General features: G+C 46.2%; 1 protein-coding gene across 2 annotated transcripts; it reads right to left on the bottom strand.

Moving 5' to 3' along the window:
• Positions 1-7,314: 7,314 nt before the first annotated feature.
• Positions 7,315-22,795, bottom strand: GARIN1A (golgi associated RAB2 interactor 1A). Of its 2 annotated transcripts, XM_028846259.2 has the most exons (6): positions 22,537-22,795; positions 21,660-21,718; positions 18,934-19,118; positions 17,276-17,525; positions 15,066-15,184; positions 7,315-12,267 (listed from the first exon to the last, which is right to left on the bottom strand). In XM_028846259.2, the coding sequence occupies exons 3-6, from the start codon at positions 19,011-19,013 to the stop codon at positions 12,072-12,074; spliced, it is 645 nt and encodes a 214-aa protein (XP_028702092.2). In that variant the 5' UTR covers positions 19,014-19,118; positions 21,660-21,718; positions 22,537-22,795; the 3' UTR covers positions 7,315-12,071. The 2 variants fall into 2 exon arrangements, with proteins under 2 accessions (XP_028702092.2, XP_014990348.2); XM_015134862.3 differs by lacking the exon at positions 21,660-21,718.
• Between the last annotated feature and the right edge of the window lie 302 nt (positions 22,796-23,097).

Genomic DNA, 23,097 nt, shown 5'->3' with positions numbered 1-23,097 from the left:
GGGCACAGTGGCTCATGCTTGTAATTCCAGCGTCTTGGGAGGCTGAGGCAGGAGGATCACCTTGAGCCCAGGAGTTCGAGACCAGCTTGTGCAACATAGGGAGACCTCACCTCTACAAATAATAATATTTGAAAACGTTATCCAGGCATGGCGGCGCACCTGCAGTCCCAGCTACACAGGAGGGTGAGGTGGGAGAAAAGTTTCAACCCAGGCGTTCACGGCTGTGGTGAGCCATGATTGTGCCACTGTACTCCACCCTGGGTGATAGAGTGAGACTTCGTCAAAAAAAAAAAGAAAAAGAAAAGAAAAGAAAAGAAAAAGAAAAGGAAGGAAAGGAGGGAGGGAGGTAGGGAGGGAAATTCCACACAAGCATTTGCACTTCCTTGGGAATATATCTTAAAACCTGAAAAATATTATTTTGCACAATGTGTAGTATAGGTATGGAATTTATTCTACTGGAGGAAAAGGAAATAAACAAAATAAGACATGGCTGGGCACGGTGGCTCACACCTGTAATGTCAACACTTTGGGAGGCCGAGGCGGACAGATCACTTGAGGCCAGGTGTTCAAGACCAGCTTGGCCAACATGATGAAACCCTGTCTCTGCAAAAAAAAATTCAAAAATTAGCCAGGCATGGTGGCCCACACCTGTAATCGCAGCACTGGGATGGCTGAGGCATAAGAATCACTTGAACCTGGGAGGGGGAGGCTGCAGTGAGGCGAGATCACATCACTGCACTCCAGCCTGGGCAACAGAGCAAGACTCTGTCTCAAAGAAAAAAAATTAAAATTAAAATTAAAAATGTTCAGGTGGACTTAGGCAGTGGTGTAATCTATACTTCTCTTTGTGGTGACCATGAAGATGCTATATTCAGACCTCCGGCTGCAGGGAGGCCCCATTCTGAGGAGATGCAGATTCCTCTAATGTGCACTGGATTTAAGGGTTCCCTGCCAGTCTGCTGAAACTTTCTTGGAACTGTGCTGCAGCCTGAGACTCTCCTACCCAGTCCTCCTTGATTTCCCATTGGTCAAATCCAACCAAAGCTGGACAGCATGGCCCTCCCTTGACACAGTCTATAGAGGTTCCCAGCCTCTGGGGCAGAGAGCAGGATGGTGGAGGGTGGAGAGTGGCTTGACCTGGCCTGGAGTGGGATGGGGGCAGGAGCTTAGAGAGGACACCCAGCATATTACCAAAGACTTGGTTTGGCCTGCAAGGACAGTAACATCTTTTTCTTTAAAGGTTAGACATAGTGAATAGAGTTACTTAAGCCCTTGTTGATTGGGTTCTCATTGTTTGCAGCTAAACATGAGACTGGTATAGACCTTAAAGCAAGAAGCCAACTTGCTATGAAGATAATGTGAGTACACAAAGATCAAGGGACCTAGGAAGAAAGGAGTCCAGAAAAGATCTGAGCAAAGCAAATTTCAGTCTTTAGTGAAGAAGGCTGGAAGTTCAGCCTTCAGAACTCCATGCGTGATATTCACAATTGAGTGACTATATTTATGCCTAAATTAACTGCCTTGCAAAATATATTTAGTCTTTATTTCAGTTTGTGAGTTTAGTCACTCTCCACAAACCCTTTTCCTGTGCTTATAACCTCCCAAATATTGTTATATATAGATGCATGGACTGGGTGGACTGAATTCTTATGCTCAGAGAGGAAAAATACTTGTGATCAGTACCCCTTATAGAATTGTCCTATCAAAGTTTACTTACATTATCTTGGGTTATATGTTACACGTGGACTAAAGTCCATGTGCCGGGTTTTTTCTTTCTTTCTTTCTTTCTTTCCTTCTTTTTCTTTCTTTCTTTCTTTCCTTTCCTTCCTTCCTTCCTTCCTTCCTTCCTTCCTTCCTTCCTTCCTTTCTTTCTTTCTTTCTTTCTTTCTTTCTTTCTTTCTTCCTTTCTTCCTTTCTTCCTTTCTTCCTTTCTTCCTTTCTTCCTTTCTTCCTTTCTTTCTTTTTTTTGAGACAGAGTCTCACTCTCTCTCCCAGGCTGGAGTCTAGTGGCACAATCTCAACTCACTGCAACCTCCGCCTCCCGGGTTCAAGCAATTGTCCCTGCCTCAGCCTCCCAAATAGCTGGGATTACAGGCGCCCACCATCATGCCCGGATAATTTTTGTATTTTTTAGTAGAGATGGGGTTTCACCATGTTGGCTAGGCTAGTCTTGAACTCCTGACCTCAAGTGATCTGCCCGCCTCGGCCTCCCAAAGTGCTGGGATTACAGGCGTGAGCCACCGTGCCCGGCCGGAGTTCTTGCTTTTACACTACAAAGTTTCCAACACCAGAAGCTGAAAATTCTGCAGTGCGGCAACCAAACCACTTTTCACTGTCTCCCAAGGCACAGTCATTTAATAATCAGTAGTCCAAGTACTAAGAATACTAAGAAAATTTCCTGGAAAACAGGGACCATGCCCTCTCCCCTCCTTGGCTCTGTGCATGGCCTGCCATTGAGGAACCTAAGAACCTACAACCAGCTGACAGTCTTCGGGGGAGCGCCCTCATAGAATCTCCAGCATTGGTTTTCCCATCTGTAAAAGACAGGCAGCTGTGGGGACTGGGAGACCAGCTAGGCTTCCAGATCGAAGTCATTGCACTCCCTGTTGTATGACAGCATGTGTTGCTGGATCTTGGATGAGCAGACGCAGGTGACAAAGTCCTCCATGCGGCACGTGACAAAGATAGGTGGAGTCGGTAACCACATCCGGGGCCCACGAGCACATGGCCTTGCTCCATGAAGGCCCTGCAGCCTGAGGAGAATGGTGGGGTGGAGGCAGCGGCAACAAGGACAAGGACAAGGCCTGGACAAAGCCCTGACGATGTCGCAGAGTTCGAGCAAGCCGTGTGTGGGCACCAGGCCCAGAGCATACAGCTTGTGCAGCAGCGCTTGGGCAGCTCTGGCATCCCAGGCTCCGCTGGCTGCAGCACGGGTCAGCTTCCCTCTGCAGCCAGGGAGGCAGCCCATGCAGGTTGTGGTCCGTGACCTCCCAGTTCAGGAAGTCCACCTGCTCCAGCAGCTTCTGCTCATGGAACTTAAGCTTCAGCTCCACGATGACTGCAGACAGAGTGGCAGGACTCCAAAACACCACATTCCTCCTGCATCCAGATATGGCCCTAGAACGGAGTGAGAGGAGGGATGGATGTCACAGACATTCCTTTCCTTCCTTGTTCAAGGCAGTGTGCTTAATTTGGAGAGTTTAGAAAGGTATAAAAGCAACTTAGAATACACCAACTGTGACTATTTCTTTGCATGTCATGGATACATGGTGTGTTTCTGGTTGCTGTTGCAATTATTAATACCACGAAACTGTTTTGTTTGGACATAATTTTAAAATTCAGTTTACTAAAAGAAAATTATCTGTATCTGCAATGGGGAAATAAATTGATTTGTTCTAAATCAGGCAGGAATCACAGACAGCAAAATCCAGAACTGCCTTCTCTTAGACTATCTGTAGATTGTGGTAATTCTGGTGGTTTCAAGTTATAGCTTCTGCAAAGGGCTTCAGCCTTAATAATTCTAAATGTTCATTTTAAATTATGAAGCTTTGCCACTCTCAGTGATTGGAACCACTTTTGAAGCCATGGTCTTGGATTTCTCGAGTTGAGCCACTTGTGTTTTATTTTTTCTAAATTGATAACCTGTATTTCTGGGAGGTCACTAATGAATCCCCCAGAGCCACGTGTTTCTTTTTCTTTTTTTTTTTTTTTTTTTTGAGATGGAGTCTCGCTCTGTCGCCCAGGCTGGAGTGCAGTGGCTGGATCTCAGCTCACTGCAAGCTCCGCCTCCCGGGTTCACGCCATTCTCCTGCCTCAGCCTCCCGAGTAGCTGGGACTACAGGCGCCCGCCACCACGCCCGGCTAGTTTTTTGTAGTTTTTAGTAGAGACGGGGTTTCACCGTGTTAGCCAGGATGGTCTCGATCTCCTGACCTTGTGATCCACCCGTATCGGCCTCCCAAAGTGCTGGGATTACAGGCTTGAGCCACCGCGCCCGGCAGAGCCACGTGTTTCTATACCATCATGCTTCCAGCTTCTCTGCTTCCCTGCCTACTGCCTCACCAACACCAGTACAGCCCTAATTAACCTGCTGCTTATTATTTTTCTCAAGACTTACAAAGGCATTTGTGAAGCTTTCCTATCATTTCCACCACATCTTTTAAGAGGGTCCATTTGGGTGTTATTCTTTGAGGACATTTTCTCTTTTCTCTGAATTCCATGTCAGAAACTTTAAGATGCAGTTTTACATTGTCTTGGGGATTGTTTTTGCAGATGTCTTGTCCTGGTAGAGTATAATTAACTCTGGATAACAATGTTTTGTTTCTTTTCTCTTTTAAATGGTATGTGTATTGGCCGTTAGAAGTTTTACCAATCCCATGTGTGGTGTTGTTTTCATCTAAGAAATAGATTCTGAGAAATCAACTTCAAGGATGAGCCCAGTCAGCATGGGCTGTTGTTTCTTCCCTCGTTTTGAGGGAGAAACAGTGTGGAGCAGCCAGAGCTGGCTATGGCAGAAACGGATTTACTTAACAAGAAATAGACACTTTAACTGGGTCAGTCTAGTAGGACCCAGGCACTGGCAGATACACAATGAATAGACACATATGGCTGGCACGTTTCCCTACGCAGCATCCACGTTTCTGGGCACAGAACCACACCAATTAGACTTCATGGTTGTACACATAGAAAACATGCAGCCAACCCAAGCAGAAGGGAATTTGTTGGAAGACTATTGGGGAGCTCTTCACACCAACTGAAGGTTAAAAGAACCAGGCATGAAGAATAGGCCAGAACCAAAAAGCAGTAAGCTGGAGGGAAGCCCAGCGACTGTCTCATGGCGGGCACTGCCTTGCCAGGATGGTGTCCCCACTAGGACGCCTGCATGGAGATGAGTGACGTTCCTGCTCACGTTACACAATTCAGGAAGGGGGCATCCAGCTAGCTAAGTCCATACCAGGGATCTGAAGGGTAAAGGGAAGGAGTGGTTACTGGACCCGGGAGAGTCTAGCAGAGGAAGCCACCACGAGAGGAGCAGTTTTGTTACAGGAAAGGGGTCCTGATCCAGACCCCAAGAGAGGGTTCTTGAACCCAAGAAGAATTCAGGGTGAGTCCATAAAGTGAAAGCAAGTTTATTAGAGAATAGTAGTCCTTTTGCATGCTAATGCATTATAATTAGCATATAATTAGCAGCGGGACGACCGGAGGTCACTTTTGTCACCATCTTAGTGTTGGGGGTTCTTAGCTGGCTTCTTTACTGTGACCCGTTTTATCAAGTGGTGTCTTTGTGACCTGTATCTTGTGCCGACCTCTTATCTCATCCTTTGACTAAGAATGCCTGACCTCCTCCATTAGAATGGAGCCCAGTAGGTCTCAGCCTTATTTTACCCAGCCCCCATTCAAGATGGAGTTGCTCTGGTTCAAATGCTTCTGACAGTTTCCCTCTGTTAACAGCCTACCTTATGTCACCACAAGGGAGGAAATAGTTGTCCTTACCCCATTCTCCTCATCCTCTCTGATCTCCTGCCCGGGCTTCCCACTGGCCAAACCCACCTGGAAACCAGAGGTGATGAGCTGCTAGATGTAGATCAGCTTGGAGAACATGCAGGAACCAAGGGAATTCTGGGGCACAGAACTTCCAGCCATAGAAGAGGAGAGTTTAATCTTCACCTTTTTCCCTTCCCCTTTCCCCCATACCACGAATTGCCTTTCAGTCATCCTTTTGATTCAATCTATAGTCAATGTGTACAATATTATGAATAGTCAAAGATACAGTACATGCTTGAGTTACATTTCTCTTTTTTTGTACAACTTCTTCCTCTTGGAGTTAATATATTTTTGTTTGCTTGGTTTAATAGTCCTATTCCTAACACAACCCTAAACTTTGCCATAAGTGTAAATCTCTCAGTGCATTCAAACACATCAGGTATTCCATCAATTTGATCTCTGTGGAGATGCATTTTGCAGAGTCCTCTCCCCTGCTCCAGTAAGAGCTGACTGCTTTCTGGCGCTGCTGTTCTTCTGTCATTCTGGACTCTCTCTTCATCTCTCTTCACCTGATACTGCCTTCACTTTTTTCCTACATTGAACCCACCCCTTTCCTGGAGCCGTGTTTTTCTGAGTTGGCTTCATTTTAATGGAGTATATCCTCTAGGAGTTTCTTAAGAAAGAGTTGTATGAAAAACTGCATAGAACACATAGGAAAAGATTTTTTAAAAAGAAAAAATAATTTTTAATTGTGTATATGAAGTTTGGAGATTTTAATACCTAAGGGTGAAAGTGATTTCACCAGGGGCACAAAAATCATTCCACTAACTGAAAACTGAGCTGTGGCTGCCGTTTTTGGCTCCTCCTGCCATTAGGAGAGCATGGTGTTATGTGTAGAAGGGAGTTTTGGAGTTGTTGAAGCAGATTGACCGTTATCATGAAAAGCAAAAAGACGGCTCTACAGAATGGGGGCAGAGGGAAGTAGGAGTGGTACTCAGAGGAAACTGAGATGCCTCTTTACAGCTCCTGCTGAGTCAAAAGAAGATCACACAGCTCTACATGTGTAAAACCATCAAGGGCTTGGGCTTTTCAGGAGTGAAAGTTTGTGGACTCCCTACGAGGGAACAAACCCGGTCAAAACAAGAGGTACCTGGAATGGTAGTATATGAGGGAAGTCATAAATAACAACTACTACTGACTTGTAACCAAGAAGCAGAAAGAACTAAAACTTTCACCTGTATTTCTTTCTCTGCAGTGATGTATGTTATTTAAATTAATCCTTCTCTCATTTTTGTGCATAGGGTATGCTTGTGACATTTGTATTTACTGTTTGGTCTAGAAGTTTTAGAATACAAAGGTAAGAAAGAAACCAAGGGGGGCGGGTGTGGTGGCTCATGCCTGTAATCCCAGCACTTTGGGAGGCCAAGGTGGGCAGATCATGAGGTAGGGAGATTGAGACCATCCTGGCCAACACAGTGAAACCCTATCTCTACTAAAAATACAAAAATTAGCTGGATGTGGTGGCACGTGCCTGTAAACCCAGCTACTCAGGAGGCTGAGGCGGGAGAATTGCTTGAACCTGGGAGGCGGAGGTTGCAGTGAACCGAGATTGCACTGCTGCACTCCAGCCTGGGTGACAGAGCAAGACTTAATCTCCAAAAAAAAAGAAAAAAGAAAAAAAAAAAAGAGATTGTACGTGGGTTTGGACAGTGTCAGAGAAGAATCTAGGTTTCATAGAGGATGTCAAGGAGTAACAATATTCTAAAAAAATGACTAAGCAAGCATGCAGGTTGACTTACCATGATCACTTAGGTGCGCAAAGTAGGCAGAGATTCAATGAACAAAAACAGTATAGTTTATTGCCAACAGCAAACAGCAGAAGCACCAGCATGGCTGAACCAGTTGCCCTATCCCCCAGCAACACAAGGGGTTTTGCATACAGCTGAGGCATCCATGGCGAAAGGCTCAGTAATTTTTACAACAAACAGTAACCAAACCTGTCCCCTCCCCCAGAGACAGAGGACAATTAGGACTTGAAATTTGACACGCTTAGCAAGAATGTGTAGAGATGCTCAAGGACCATGGTGGAGTACCTCTTCCAACAGAGAACAGAGACTGCCGTGGAAATTTGTTATTATCAGCCACCAGATACCTGTTCCCCTATTGGTCTTCTTGTAACACACCTCAATTTCCTTTAGGGAAACCACCCAGCCTGCTGCAGCATTTGATGAAATGGTCAATTCACTACCCTTATCTGAATTCGCAGAGCTGTTCTGGTGTCAGAGCGTTCCAAGACCGGCTCCGCAGTTGTCCTCTTGATTCTGTGAGCCAACCTACAACCATCCAATGAATCCCTTTTGGTTTAGATTAGAGTCAGCTTCTCTTACTGGCAACCAAAGAAGTCTGACATAAAATGGCATCTGTTATCAAAGAGTTCATAGCTCCACCAGGGAGACAGACATGTAAACAAATAGCCACAATTGGGTGAGAAATGCTATAAAAATGCTATAATACAAGGCACATGTAAGGCACAATAGTAGCATTGAAGAAATCCATCAATAAAGATAAGTGTCATGAGGGCAACAGGTGGAGAAAGTAAGCAAAGGTATCTCAGGTAGAACAAAAGTGTATACAATGTCCTCGAAGTATCTTAAAACATGGTGCATTTAGGGAACCACAAGAAATTTGGCATGGTGGGAGCATAAGATTCTACAGCAGCAGTGGCCAGTGGAGAGGCTGGAGAGAGAGGCAGGAGCCTGGACATTTCATGTCAGAGGGTTTGGTTTTATTAAGGGCAAGCTCGGTCAGATTTTTTTTTTTTTTGAGACAGAGTCTCACTCTGTTGTCCAGGCTAGAGCGCAGCGGAGTGATCTCGGCTCACTTCAACCTCTGCCTCCCCAGTTCAAGAGATTCTCCTGCCTCAGCCTCTGAGTAGCTGGGACTACAGACACGCACCACCATGCCCAGCTAATTTTGACATATTTAGTGGAGACGGTTTCACCACGTTGGCCAGGCTGGTCTCAAACTTCTGACTTCAAGTGATCTGCCCACCTCAGCCTTCCAAAGTGCTGGGATTACAGGTATGAGCCACCATGCCTGGTCCTTCCTGTCAGATTTATGTGTCAAAAAGGTTGCTCTGTTAGAGGTATGAAAAGGGAATGAGTTGGGAAGACATTGGAGAGCCATCAAGAGTAATTTGGACTTTGAAGTTAGACAGACTGGCTTCAAGTCCTGGCTCTGCTACTTCCTACCTGTGTGACCTTAAGCAAGTTCTTGAACCTCTCTGTGGCTCCGGTTTATCATTTATAAAATGTAATAATAAGATCTGCTTCTCAATGGCTTGTGCTGTGGTTTAGTGATCTTTGTAAAGTCAGTATAGTGCTTGGAAGATAGCAAATTTCTAAAGATGTTAGCTACTATTATGATAAAGTCTGGGAGACCAATTGGGGTTACTATTTTATTTTATTTTATTGTTTTTTGAGATGGAGTCTGGCTTTGTCGCCCAGGCTGGAGTGCGGTGGCACCATCTCTGCTCACTGTAACCTCCGCCTCCCGGGTTCAAGTGATTCTTCTGCCTCAGCCTCCCGAGTAGCTGGGACTACAGGTGTGTGCCACCACACCCAGCTAATTTTTGTATTTTTAGTAGAGATGGGGTTTCACCATATTGGACAGGCTGGTCTTGAACTCCTGACCTTGTGATCCACCCACCTCGGCCTCCCAAAGTGCTGGGATTACAGGTGTGAGCTACCGTGCCTAGTCTGGGGTTGCTATTAACATAATAGTCTAGGTGAGGGCTAATGAAGGCTTAAACCAAGACAAAGAAGTGGGGATGACAAGCCTTTTAAACATTTGTAAGCATGCCATATAGATAGGGTGGCCACATGATTTGTGATTCACTGAGGGACACTTCTCAGGGTGAAATGGGTATGTATTAATAATGATACCAGGACAACAGGCATGCACTGGGAAGTACAATCATGCCGCACAGTAGTCTCTTCTAAGTTCAGCTTCTAGATGTCCCACACCAGCACCAACAATGCTCAGCTTATTCGATTGTAACATGCTGAAAGGAAACTTGTTTTTAATTTTACTGGAGGCAAGACAAAACCAACAAGCATCAGGCATCCTCTTAGCTCAGATGTCTTTTCTGACTCAATTCAGCCAGATTTGACTACTCAGCACAACCGAGCACGCACAAGAGAGAGGGCAACCATGTTCTTTCTCTCTGCACCACACAGGATGTGAACCACATATGCTGGAAAGCAGGGCCTCCAGCCTTCATTTGCAGGCTGGGTGGCTCAGACATCAGGTCAACATTAATGGCTTCCCTATGTCTCCAACATAGGGCTTGGCATCTCTCCCAGACCCTCCCTAAAGGCAGGTAACTTGTCCATCTGTCTTGTTCTCTCCAGTATACTTAGCATCAAACGCAGTGTCTAGCCCCTCGCAGGAGCTTGACGAATACTTATTAAATATTGGAATGGGCATGGTGGGGCTGGGCGTGGTGGCTCATGCCTGTAATCCCAGCACTTTGGGAGGCCGAGGAGGGTGGATAACCTGAGGTCAGGAGTTCGAGACCAGCCTGGCCAACGTGGAGAAACCCTGTCTCTACTAAAAATACAAAAATTAGCCCGGCTGGTGGTGCATATCTGTAACCCCAGCTACTTGGGAGGCTGAGGCACAAGAATCACTCGAACCTGAGAGGCGGAGGTTGCAGTGAGCCAAGATCACACCACTGCACTCCAGCCTGGGCAACAGAACAAGACTCTATCTCAAAAAAAAAAAGGAGTGGTGGTATTTTCCTTGTAGATACTCCCTACGTGTACAAAGGTTGGCCAAAGCTCCTGCCCCATTCCCAATACTCAAAGATGCCATGTCTTCCAGTTCACTTTCATTAGGTTCTGGGTAGAAATAGTCAAATCAATCAGGATTTCTGGTGATGGACAGTCAATATCTTCCTTACCATGTTTTCATTAGCAACAAAATGTTGTATGGGTCGGGGGAGCCTTCATAGCTTTATACTAACACAGGGAGTGGGGCGAGGAAGACCTAATTTATTTTATTTTATTTTTTTTTGAGATGGAGTCTGGCTCTGTCACCCAGGCTGGAGCACAGTGGCATGATCCTGGCTCACTGCAAGCTCTGCCTCCTGGTTCAAGTAATTCTCCTGCCTCAGCCTCCTGAGTAGCTGGGACTACAGGCGTGTACCACCACGTCAAGTTAATTTTTGTATTTTGGGTAGAGACAGGGTTTTGCCATGTTGGTCAGGCTGGTCTCGAACTCCTGACCTCAAGTGATCCACCCACCTCAGCCTTCCAAAGTGCTAGGATTACAGGCATGAGCCACTGTGCCCAGCCAAAGACTCAATTTCTTGCTTGAGATAATGGAGCAACACAAAAGAATCTTCCAGCTGGTTGCCATCCTTCTCAGGATTTATTTTATTTTGGGCTTGTAGTAGCTCGGGCCTCTATTTCCCCCTGCCCCTTTGAAAATTGATTTCTCCTCAGTGGCCCTTTCCTCTCCTCAGAGGCCCTTTCCAAGCCAGTCTTGGACTGGCTTTCTTGGCTTTACTTGGCTATTGTGTGGTTTCAATTGAGCAGACTACTATATGATTTGGATCTGTCTCCCTGCCCAAATTTCATGTGGAATTTAATCCCCAGTGTTGGAGGAGGTGGCCGGTGGGAGATGATTGGATCATGGGGGTGGATTTCCTCCTTGCTATTCTCATGATAATGAGTTCTCATGAGATCTGGTTGTTTAGAAGTGTGTAGCACCTCCTCCTTGTTTCTTTCTCCTGCTCCAGCCATGTAGGACAGGTCTGCTTCTCTTTTGTCTTCTGCCTTCATTGTAAGTTTCCTGAGGCCTCCCCAGCCATGCTTCCTGTACAGCCTAGGGAACCATGAGCCAATTAGCCTCTTTTCTTTATAAATTACCCAGTCTTGAGGCTGGGCCTGGTGGCTCACGCCTGTAATCCTAGCCCTTTGAGAGGCCAAGGTGAGTGGATGGCCTGAGCTCAGGAGTTGGAGACCAGCCTGGGCAACATGGTGAAACCCCATCTCTACTAAAACACAAAAAATTAGCCAGGTATATTGGGTGCCTGTAGTCCCAGCTACTTGGGAGGCTGACGCACAAGAATTGCTTGAACCCAGGAGGTGGAGGTTGCAGTGAGCCATGATCACGCCACTGTATTCCAGCCTGGTGACAGAGTAAGACTCTATCTCCAAAATAAATAAATAAATAAATAAATAAATAAATAAATAAATAAATAAAATTACCCAGTCTTAAGTAGTTCTTTATAACAATACAAGAATGGAATAATACACAGATAGTAACTTTTCCCACCTATTTTTCCAAAAACTGCTCCTGTTCTCAGTCAGTCCTTTCCCAAACTGGAGCCTCCCTATAGCACAACCTGTAACAATTAGGGACTCACTTGGAAGTTTATTGGTGGAAGCACAGAAGCACCTTGTTGGAAACACCATCTTACCTCTCCCATGGTCACTCGGCTCACAGTGGGAAAGGAGCATTATAAGAGGTGGTAGCAAGTACAAGTACACGCATGCCAGGAAGAGCATGTTTTGCCTAGGTGTCAGGGTCCCAAGAAGTGCTCTCCTAGGGAACTGGCTACAGGAACTTGTAGAAGGTGCTCATCCGGATCCTCTTGTTCCCAGAGGCTGTGGCTCAAGACAGCTCTCATGGGTATATTCAAATTGATTGGAGATGCCACTGGTGAGGGTATCTTGTAGCAGCTGCGGTTGTCTATTTCAATGGCAGTGTCATTGTTCCTGTTGGAGCCCAGGGAATTTTGGGGTTATTGAAAGCAATAGAAGAAAACGAAAACATTGTTAAAATTTAACTTAAAAACCACCTTTGGGTGGGTGCAGTGGCTCACGCCTATAATCCTAGCACTTTTGGAGGCCGAGGTGGGCGGATCACTTGAGGTCAGGAGTTCAAGACCAGCCTGGCCAATATGGTGAAACCCCGTCTGTACTAAAAATACAAAAATTAGCTGGGCATGGTGGCACATGCCTGTAATCCCAGCTACTCAGGAGGCTGAGGCATGGGAATCGCTTGAACCCAGGAGGTGGAGCTTGCAGTGAGCCGAGATGGCACCACTGCACTCCAGTCTGCATGACAGAGTGAGACTCCTTCTCAAACAAAACAAAACAAAAAAACTCTCTTTCTAGTTATGGCTTTTTCCAGCGCCAGTGCTTTAAGCACATGTATGGAAATGCGGGGCACAATATGCATATATGGAATAATGTTAAAGGCAACCCAAGGAGAGAAAGCCACACGGGAGGAGGAGGAGGGAGCCTGGAGCTAAGGCCTGCTCTGCTGGAGGAACAAACAACTTTTCAGACCTTAAGTACTACTTTGATGTGTTGAGAATATAACGTATTATGACTCAAAGACAAAATCCCAGGGACCAAAAATTTAAGATCAGAGAAGTGAGAGTGAGCTGGGGGGCCTGAGGGATTACCAGTCTTGGTAACCAAGGGCTTGGGTTGTCACATGGGGAGAGAGTCCTTTGTAAAGAACTGCTGCCTCCTTCTCCTCAAGCTGAAAGAGAGAGCCTTCCTGGGTCAACCCAGGGAGCTTGAGCTGTGGCTCCTGGGCTCTGGGAGAAGAGTTGCTTCTGTGCCTAGGAAGCAAGGTCCTCCTCTCCAGTGGCTGGTCAAAATATGAGAGGATGTTTCCTGAAGGTCAGATGTGGGCTGTGAGAGAGAGAGAGAGAGAGAGAGAGAGAGAGAGAGAGCACGAGCACGTGCACACCAGCCTGGAGCCACTGTAAGCCCTACCCAAGAGGACTCCTTAAAGGGGTGAGGGGATAGCTAGTGCCTGGGGGGCATGGCCCCTGCAGAGCCATGGCTGGGAGGGTGGGGGTGAGGGTGGGGGGGCACAGTGTGGCCAGATGAAAGGGAGGTGTTGCAGTTGAGGGGCCAGAAAGGAGATTTCAAAGAACCCAAGAAAGCTCCTTGCCAGTTGTAATGGCTCATGACTATAATCCCAGCACTTTAGGAGGCCAAGGTGGGAGGATCACTTCGGTTCAGGAGTTTGAGACCAGCCTGGGCAACATAGCAAGACCTTGTCTCTACTAAAAATTTAAAAAATTAACCAGGCATGGTGGTGCATGCCTGTAGTCCCAGTTACTTGGGAGGCTGAGGTGGGAGGACTGCTTGACCCCAGGAGATTGAGGCTGTAGTGAGCCAAGATCATGGCACTGTACTCCAGCTTGGGCAACAGAGTGAGACACTGTTGGAATGCAAAGGAGAGGAGAGGAGAGGGGAGGGGAGGGGAGGGGGAAAGGAAAGAGAAAGAAAAGAAAGAAAGGAGGAAAAAGAAAAAAGAAAGAAAGCTCCTAAGAGAAAAAAGTTAGCTTTAAATATTAGGAAACAGAAAGAGAAGAAGAGTGACAACCCAGTTCCCCGCTAGGAAAGGTCACCTTGATAGGGAGCCAGACTGAGGGTAAGGAGAAGATGTGATAAGTTCAGGGTTTTATTAATTTTCAGACATTAGATATTTTAATTTCAGAATTGAGGCTGCTTTTGCAATTTAAATGGACCAAAGGAGCTTTTATATTCTCAGAGAGAGCCCATATGCTATGTAGCCTGCCCAGAAATCCAGCTTTTATCCAGGGGCAAGAGGAAAACTTCTGCCACTGAAAAAGTTATGAAGGGCAGACAAAATAAATTTGCATTCTGATGATACCCTACAAGTTGCATTTGTGCAGCATATTGGTTGCACTATCTTACTTTGAGTTTCTATCACTTTTTACAGAAAGAATCTAATACAATTATTAGTAAATTAATGAGACTTTGGAGCTACCAGTAGTTTCCCTTATTCTGTCCGTTTTGCAGAAGAGGCTGGTGAGGGCCAGGCACAGTGACTCACGCCTGTAATTCCAGCACTTTGGGAGGCCAAGGTGGGTGGATCACCTGAGGTCAGGAGTTCGAGACCAGCCTGGCCAACATGGTGAAACCCTGTCTCTACTAAAAATACAAAAAATTAGCTGAGTGTGGTGGCAGGTGCCTGTAATCCCAGCTACTTGGGAGGCTGAGTCGAGAGAATCGCTTGAACCCAGAAGGTGGAGGTTGCAGTGAGCCGACATCACACCATTGCACTCCAGCCTGGGCAGCAAGAGTGAAACTCTGTCTTCCAAAAAAAAAAAAGAAAAGAAGCAAAAAGAAAACAATAAAAGAAGAGGCAGATGAGGCAAAGAGAACTAGGGTTTTACCCCAGGGATCCTTGTGAGCTTGGATTGGAAATAGTCAATAGCTAACTCCACCATGAGCCTGCTTTGTTAGCTTCACTTCTTTGAATTGATTTTCTCATCCCTCATTCCTTTTATTGAACACCTGTCGTTAGAAAACACTGGATTTTGCCTAAGGAGTGAATATTCAGATCAAAGAGCCAAAGACCTTATTTTCAAAGGCAGGCTTACAATAAAATTGACAGAAAAAGCCATGTGCATGACTATCTAAAATACAAAGAAGGAACTGAGATAGATTGGTAGAGGGTGTCATTGATCCCATGACTTCACGCTGGAGGAAGGGATCTGGAGCTGACCCCACAGAGGACCCACCTGTCTGCTGTGAGCTGGAGCTTTCCTGAGAGCTGTGAGAAACTGCCACTGGTCTGCTCAGCCGCCAGCAGCACGAGGGACTCGCTAGGCTGGGGGGATGACAGGAGGCTGTTTTCAGGCTGGATGGAGAAATTTAGCGTCAGATGGATAGGTCTGCTCAGAGAGTTCTTGGCCTCCTTGGGGTAGAACTTTGAAGGGGTTTGTGATATTACAGTTGAGTTTCACACCCTAGCCCTGGGAACCTGTTCCTTCAGCATTAAGCCCCGAGAATCATCCAACAAAAAATGGGACCCCTGGCAGGGTCACACCCACTCCCTGGTCAACTATGGTGGCTACTCTGTCCAGAGTACAGATCTGAATGTTCAGAAGCAGAGCTGTCAGGCTATAAAACTGCTGACCTTCAAAGTCAATAACATACCTGAAGCACAGAACTTAAGTGGGAGGAGGAAAGCATTCAGATTCTGAAATCTGAAGGTTTTGGACAGTCCAATCTATTGACCTTCCTTCCTGTGCTTCTATACCAAGCAGGACCTGGAAAGGTCTTATGTGTATCAAAGACGTACCCTAAATAAACCAAAGAGGAAGGGCAAATATTTGAGGAAATATTTGCAAAAACTTGTAAGGGTCAAAAATCCTGATGTATAAAAAGTTTTACTATAGGCCGGGCACAGTGGCTCACGCCTGTAATCCCAGCACTTTGGGAGGCCGAGGCGGTTGGATCACGAGGTCAAGAGATCGAGACCATACTGGCCAACATGATGAAACACCATCTCTACTAAAAATACAAAAGTTAGCTGGGTGTGGTGGTGCACGCCTGTAGTCCCAGCTACTCGGAAGGCTGAGGCAGGAGAATCACTTGAACCCGGGAGGCAGAGGTTGCAGTGAGCCAAGATTGCACCACTGCACTCTAGCCTGGCAACAGAGTGAGATTCCATCTCAAAAAAAAAAAAAAAGTTTTCTTTTACAAATCAATTTAGAGAAACACAAGATTGCCAATAGAAAAATGGCCAAAGAACACAATAGACAGTGCCATATATATGGCATTAATATATATATAAAATATATTAAAATAATATTGTATTATATATATGACTATAAATACATAACAATGTAACAATGCTGAAACTCATTGAAAATCAGAGAATGCCACTTTTTTACCTATTATACTAGGAAATTTATTAAAACGTTTACTGCTCAATTGTAATAGGATATGCAGTAAAATACTATTTTTTTTTTTTTTTTTTTTTGAGATGGAGTTTCACTCTTTCACCCAGGCTGGAGTAACGTGGCACGATTTCCGCTCACTGCAACCTTCACTTCCCGGGTTTAAGTGACTCCTGCCTCAGCTTCCCAAGTAGCATTATAGGGGCCTGCCACTATGCCGGGCTAAGTTTTGTATTTTTAGTAAAGACAGGGTTTCGCCATGTTGGGCAGGCTGATCTTGAAGTCCTGACCTCAGGTGATCCACCTGTCTTGGCCTCCCAAAGTGTTAGGATTACAGGCGTGAGCCACCACACCCGGCCCACAGACACTCATATTATTGGTGAGAGTATAATTTGGTATGATATTTATGGAAATAATCTAGCAATGTGTGTTAAGAGCCTTGAAAACGTTCATGCTCTTTGAATTCTACTTCTAAAAACCTATCTGAGAACATAATCAGAAATGTAGATCATACATATAAATGCTTGTTTTAGCATTATTTACAATAATAAATACAGGCCAGGCACAGAGGTTCACACCTGTAATCCCAGCACTTTGGGAGGCCAAGGCAGGTGGATCACTTGAGGACAGGAGTTCAGGACCAGCTTGGCCAACATGGTGAAACCCCATCTCTACTAAAAATACAAAAATGAGCCAGGCGTAGTGGCATACACCTGTAATCCCAGCTACTCTGGAGGCTGAGGCATGAGAATCGCTTGAACTCGGGAGGTGGAAGTTGCAGTGAGCCGAGATGGCGCAATTGCACTCCAGCCGGGTGACAGGGCATGGCTCTGTCTCAAAAAAACAGAAACATTTCTAAATGTCTCAATATTAGGGACAGGTCAAATAAATTTTAATTCATTCATACTACTGAATAGAAATTATCAAAATGATACTTACAAAGAGCTTTTAAAAGACATGGAAACGTCTATATATATACACACACACTTACATATATACATATATATACTTATCTCTCAACAGGTCCTGGAGGGAGGTCCACTTACTGTTGTTTCTATGGAGCTGGTGGGCATCTTGGGCACCAGGCAGTGAGTGAATTCGATTCTCGGGTCTTTGGTGGTGATGGACAGGCCTTTCTGCAGAATTTTCACCAAGCGGACCCAGAATTGAAACACAATCTCTGGGTGTTTTTCGTGGAGCTTCAGATAGTAGATCTTTTCGGTCACTGTCCTAACCCTCAGGATGCGCTGGAGCCGGTCGTAGATTCGCAGCTCCACGTACTTCAGGGGGAGAAGCCTGGGCATAATCAGGACATTCCCATGAGAGAGCCTGTGGTTTCAATCAACCATGTGGGTGCCCACTTAGAGGTGGCTCAGCGTCATTGGCCTCCTACCTCTCTGCCTGGGGGATGCTGAAGGGAGAAAGCTCATGTAATGAAAGTGGAGGTGATTACTAAGACTGACTCCTCTCCAATTTCCAGGACTTTAGTAGGAATACAGGTGTGTGCCAGTACACCCACCTAATTATTTTGGTATTTTTTTGGTAGAAACAGGATCTCCCTATGTTGCCCAGACTGGTCTTGAACTCCTGGCTTCAAGCGATCCTCCCACCTCAGACTCCCAAAGAGCTAGGATTACAGATGTGAGCCACTATGCCCTGCCAAGATAAGTATGATTAATTCCACTTTACAGATTTTGAGGCTGACGCTTAGAGAGGCTAAGTGATTTGCCTAAGTTTAGATCTTATTAAGTGTGACGTGGAACTAAGATATCCTGACTCAGTTTCTAGGACTCTTTCTCCCTATATCCTGACTTACTGTGTTGAAAGGGCAAGGAAAAGGATAGATGTCTCCTGAATATCTAGTATTTTTTTTTTCAATCTCAGGATTTCATAGTCGTGTTTGACTTTCGTATCCCCACTTTTTCCTTGGAAACCCCCTCTATCTATATTGACAAAAAGAAACATTTCTAAATGTCTAATATTAGGGACTTGTCAAGTAAATTTTAATTCATTCATATTACTAAATAGAAATTATTGAAATTATATTTACAAAAAGATTTTAAAAGACATGGAAATGTGTCTGCATGTACACACATGTACACACACACACACACGTATACACACACACACACACATTTACAGAAAAGGAAGCTAAGATTCTCAAAAACCAGGTTCGAGACAAGGACTGTGTACTGCCCTATCCCAGCACGAAGAACAGTGCTTGGTAAATATAGATGCTAAACAAATACAGCTGGGCGTGGTGGCTCACACCTGTAATCCCAGCACTTTGGGAGGCCAAGGCAAGCAGATCACGAGGTCAGGAGATTGAGACCATCCTAGCTAACACAGTGAAACCCTGTCTCTACTAAAAAACACAAAAAATTAGCCAGGTGTGGTGGCGGGCACCTATAGTCCCAGCTACTCGGGAGGCTGAGGCAGGAGAATGGTGTGAACCCAGGAGGTGGAGCTTGCAGTGAGCCGAGATCACGCCACTGCACTCCAGCCTGGGCAACAGAGCGAGACTCTATCTCAAAAAAAAAAAAAAAAAGATATTAAATACTTGCTAAACAAATGAATGAATGAGTTCTACAGGGTTTATGCACTAAAGAACACTGTCTTTTCTTTTGATCTAAAATCCAGCTACAAAGCAATGCATATCCCAGTCAATCATTCCATCCCTTCCGGCCCTCCCTCAAGCCTTTACCTGCTGAGGGTGATGACTGGGGCATCACCAGGTGTGCTCCAGGTGGAAAACGGACCCCGGGGCCAGGTAACATTGGCCATCAGGAGGACATTGGGGAGCGGCAGGGAGGGCACCGAGGAGGTCACCCCAAGGATCACGGTGGCAGACCCTTCACAGACATCTCTCCAGTTCCCGGGCTTAGTGACCTGGAAATCAGCCTCAGGTGCGTGGGTCAGAAAGGAGCAGAAAACAAGGGGTGGAAGGATACAGATGCTGGAAAGCAGCACTTCATCTTAGGGGCAGGTGTGCAGCACACTGAGCTGGGCCCTGACCTGCTATTGACCATTTTTGTTGGTCTCCCCAAATATACTTTAAGGTCCTTGGCTGCAGGAACCCTATATTATCTTTCTCTGGGTCCTCTGGGTTTTTTTTTGTTTTTTTTTTGTTTTTTTTTTTTTGAGACGGAGTCTTGCTCTGTCACCCAGGCTGGAGTGCAGTGGCCGGATCTCAGCTCACTGCAAGCTCCGCCTCCCAGGTTTACACCATTCTCCTGCCTCAGCCTCCCGAGTAGCTGGGACTACAGGCGCCCGCCACCTCGCCCGGCTATTTTTTTGTATTTTTTAGTAGAGACGGGGTTTCACCGTGTTAGCCGGGATCATCTCTCGATCTCCTGACCTCGTGATCCGCCCGTCTCGGCCTCCCAAAGTGCTGGGATTACAGGCTTGAGCCACCGCGCCCGGCCCCTCTGTTTTATCTAACTGTAAAAAGATGCACTAGCAAGAAAAAGCTGAGTGGCATTGAAGTTTTCATTCCCCCATCTTTGGGTAGGAGAAGCCAGCACTGGTTTCTAATGGCCCAAAAGGGAGATTGTGTGAAGAAAGTCCCAGAAGGGGAGGAAAGTGAGGAAAAAGCTGTTGAATAGGGAAGACCCAGACAGCTTGAGTTGAGGGAGGTTTGGAGCACTTCTCCCAGGATGATGGAGGGGCTATCTTGTTGCTGGGTCTTGAATGGAATGAGGATCTATTCTCTTGAAGCAGAAGGGGGCCATCACAGGACAGAGATACTGGATGCCCACCACTGGGCACAATGTCTCAGCTAAGACACCCCCACTTCACTATGCACGGCTGGCAGAAAAGCACAAGAACTGGGGCCACTAAGGAGCCACGGGGACCCAGGTAAGGAACATATGAGGAGGGACCCCTGTGTTCCCAAGGCCAGAGGGCCTTCTCCCAATGCTCTACACCTTTTTTAGAAAATAGAGATGGGGTCTCACTATGTTGCCCAGACTGGTGTCAAACTCCTGGGCTCAAGTGATCTTCCCCTCTCAGCCTCCCAAAGTGCTGAGATTACAGGCATGAGCCACTAAGTCCAGTCAATGTTCTAGACTTTGTAAAACCATCAACACCACTGCCCAGTCCTTGGTGGAACTGGGGACAAGGGAAAGCCCCAGGAATGACTGAAATGTAATTTCCCACCAGCCTGACCAGATGGTGTTCCCAGAAAAGTGAATTTTGATTTTGAAAAAAAAAAGTGACACTTCCTGGAGCCCATGTTGAGGAATACAATTCATGTCCTCTGCAAAACACAGAGGGTTGTACGTATTGAGAGTAAGTGCTCAATAAATATTTGTGGGTGATGCTGCTTTGAGAGGATAGTGATGGCGATGTGCAGGAAAGGGGAGAGAGGAAGCAGTGTAACTCCACTACAACAACTAAAACTATAACTAATACGTGGATTGCATCACTTCAAGTAAACTTTGGACTGTGTGCGGTCATTCACGCCTATAATCCCAGCACTTTGGAAGTCCAAAGCGGGAGTATCACTTGAAGCCAGGAGTTCAAGACGAGCCTGGGCTACATGGTGAGACCCTGTCTCTATCAAAAAAAATTTTTTTAAATCAAACTTTGAACTTTTCTCTGGGGGTCAGTCTCTCCCTAGCACATTCTGAGTTTGTTGCTACCTGGGTCACTTAGTGTCCATTCAGAGAATCTAAACAGTTTTAATATTAGGCCAAAAAAATAGCACTTTGGGAGGCCACATCGGGCGGATCATGAGGTCAAGAGATTGAGACCATCTTGGCCAACATGGTGAAACCCTGTCTCTACTAAAACACAAAAAAAATAGCTGGGCAAGGTGGTGTACGCCTGTAGTCCTAGCTACTCGGGAGGCTGAGATAGGAGAATTGCTTGAACCCGGGAGGCAGAGGTTGCAGTGAGCCTAGATCGCACCAGGGCAACGGAGTGAGACTCCATCTCAAAAAAAAAAAAAAAAAAAAAAAAAAAAAAAAATTAAGAGAACAAATTTGCAGCCGAATCATGAATCATTACACCCAAATAGAAATGACTAGAAATTGGACCCTGAGACTGGACTTCCCATGCTACTGCTCTGTCTCCACCAAGAGTATGTTAGGAATGAGCTCGCCCCAGGTTTGCCAGTTGATCACCCAACTACACATCTCCCGGGGGGCAGCAAAGGGACCGTGGAGCGGCAGGAGCCATGAACACAGCTCTCCAGAATCTGGGGACTCCATTAGGGAGTAGCTCACTGCTCTGTGAAGAGTCTCCAAATTAAGCCCAAGACCCACCTCAAACTGTTTCCGCCTTCTCTCCTATAACCCCTGGCTGCTTTCCCACTCCATTTGAATGGGTCTGTGTCTTGCAGACCTTGCATTCCAGCCTCCCTGCCTTTCCTTAGGTACTTTGAAGCCCCTCTGTCTGAGATATCCTCCCCGCTGTTCTTCCACTTACCAGAATCTCAGCAGTCTCTCAAAGAATGGCTTAAGACCCTTCTGGAAAGCCTTCTTCAACTGCCAAAGTCCAGAGAGAATGCCCTGAATGCCCCCAGCACATGCCTGGGGCATCAGCTGGACCAAACTCTCTGACATAGAGCTTGCTTAGACAGTTACCAAATAACGGGTAAACCAAACTCATAGACTTCCTGGCCAGGGACACTGATCTTTCTCTGCACCTCCTGCCCTGCACTCAGTGATGTTTAGTGTGTGCTTACTGGCTGACCAACTGGTTATGCTCTCCCACGCAGGAGCACGGGTTCAGGCTAGACCGCTAGAGGGAGGCAGGCAGCACCCGCCTAAGACTTGATACTTATGAAAACGATCACCTTCCACTCCCAGTGGTCCCATCCCAGGCTCACTTCCATTGGTCACCACCATCCTTTTAGGGAATGGTAGGATCTGGGCAAGACCTTTTTACCCAGTGTCTTCGCTTTCAAACAAGGCTGTTTCTAAACCATCCCAGAGTGAGGAGGTTGGATTTCAGAGCAGGGTTTCTAGCAGCAACCTTCATTCCCTGTAACTACCCAGTTTGGACAAGTGGCCCAGAAAGGGCCTATGAACCCTGCCTGGAGACTGAGCTCTGATCTCTCCTTTTGTAAGGCATAAATCAATTTCCTTAAAGCAGACGACCTGCAGGTAGCTCTATCATATGGTAGGCACAAATGGAGGTGAACTTGGGACCCAGACCTTCTGGTTTTCTCTAGCTTTGGTGGCTTCTTTGTCCCTCCTCCCCCACCTCCAGGGCTTTAAAAAGCCACAGCATCTCCTAACCAACCCCTAGGAACAGGTTTTGGAAACAGAAAGACAGCTGGCCCTGAGCTGCATGAGGGTACCTGGATAAAGTTGCTTTCAAACACCACCGAGTTGGAGAACAAGTTGAATTCTGGAGAATGAATCAGTTGACAAAGAAGGCCATTTTCCACCCCAAGTTCCACTCCAGGGCCTGGTTCCCTGACCTCAGGTGGGAGGCCCCTGATTTTACTCATTGGTTCTTGGGAAGAATGGGCTGGGGAACATTTCTGAGGCTCCACGCAGACCCAGCCCAACGCCGAGATGTTGATGTGATCTGCCCCCACCTTCCCAGCTCTTCCTCCCCATTTACTTATGGTCTGTCCACCAGGGCTGGGAGGGCCTGTCAGCTCACAATGGCAGGAATGACATCAAGGAATGTGATGGTGACAACAGAAAAGGGAAAAAAAAGAAGAGGAGAGGAAGGACGAGGATGTGCCGGGCTCTTTTCTCCCTCTTTCCACCAACTACAAACCAGCAGTAATTCAGCCTATCCCATTTTGTAAACATTCACCCTTACCCCAAACGGGGTAATTGACCCTCCCAAAGTTATGCCAAGGAAGCAGTTAGTTGGCCAGATGCAAGGAAGGCTCTTGGGAACACAC

Source organism: Macaca mulatta, chromosome 3 (genome assembly GCF_049350105.2).
Source record: "Macaca mulatta isolate MMU2019108-1 chromosome 3, T2T-MMU8v2.0, whole genome shotgun sequence".
NCBI classification, from domain to species: domain Eukaryota; kingdom Metazoa; phylum Chordata; class Mammalia; order Primates; family Cercopithecidae; genus Macaca; species Macaca mulatta.
This window is presented reverse-complemented; position numbering and strand designations above follow the sequence as displayed.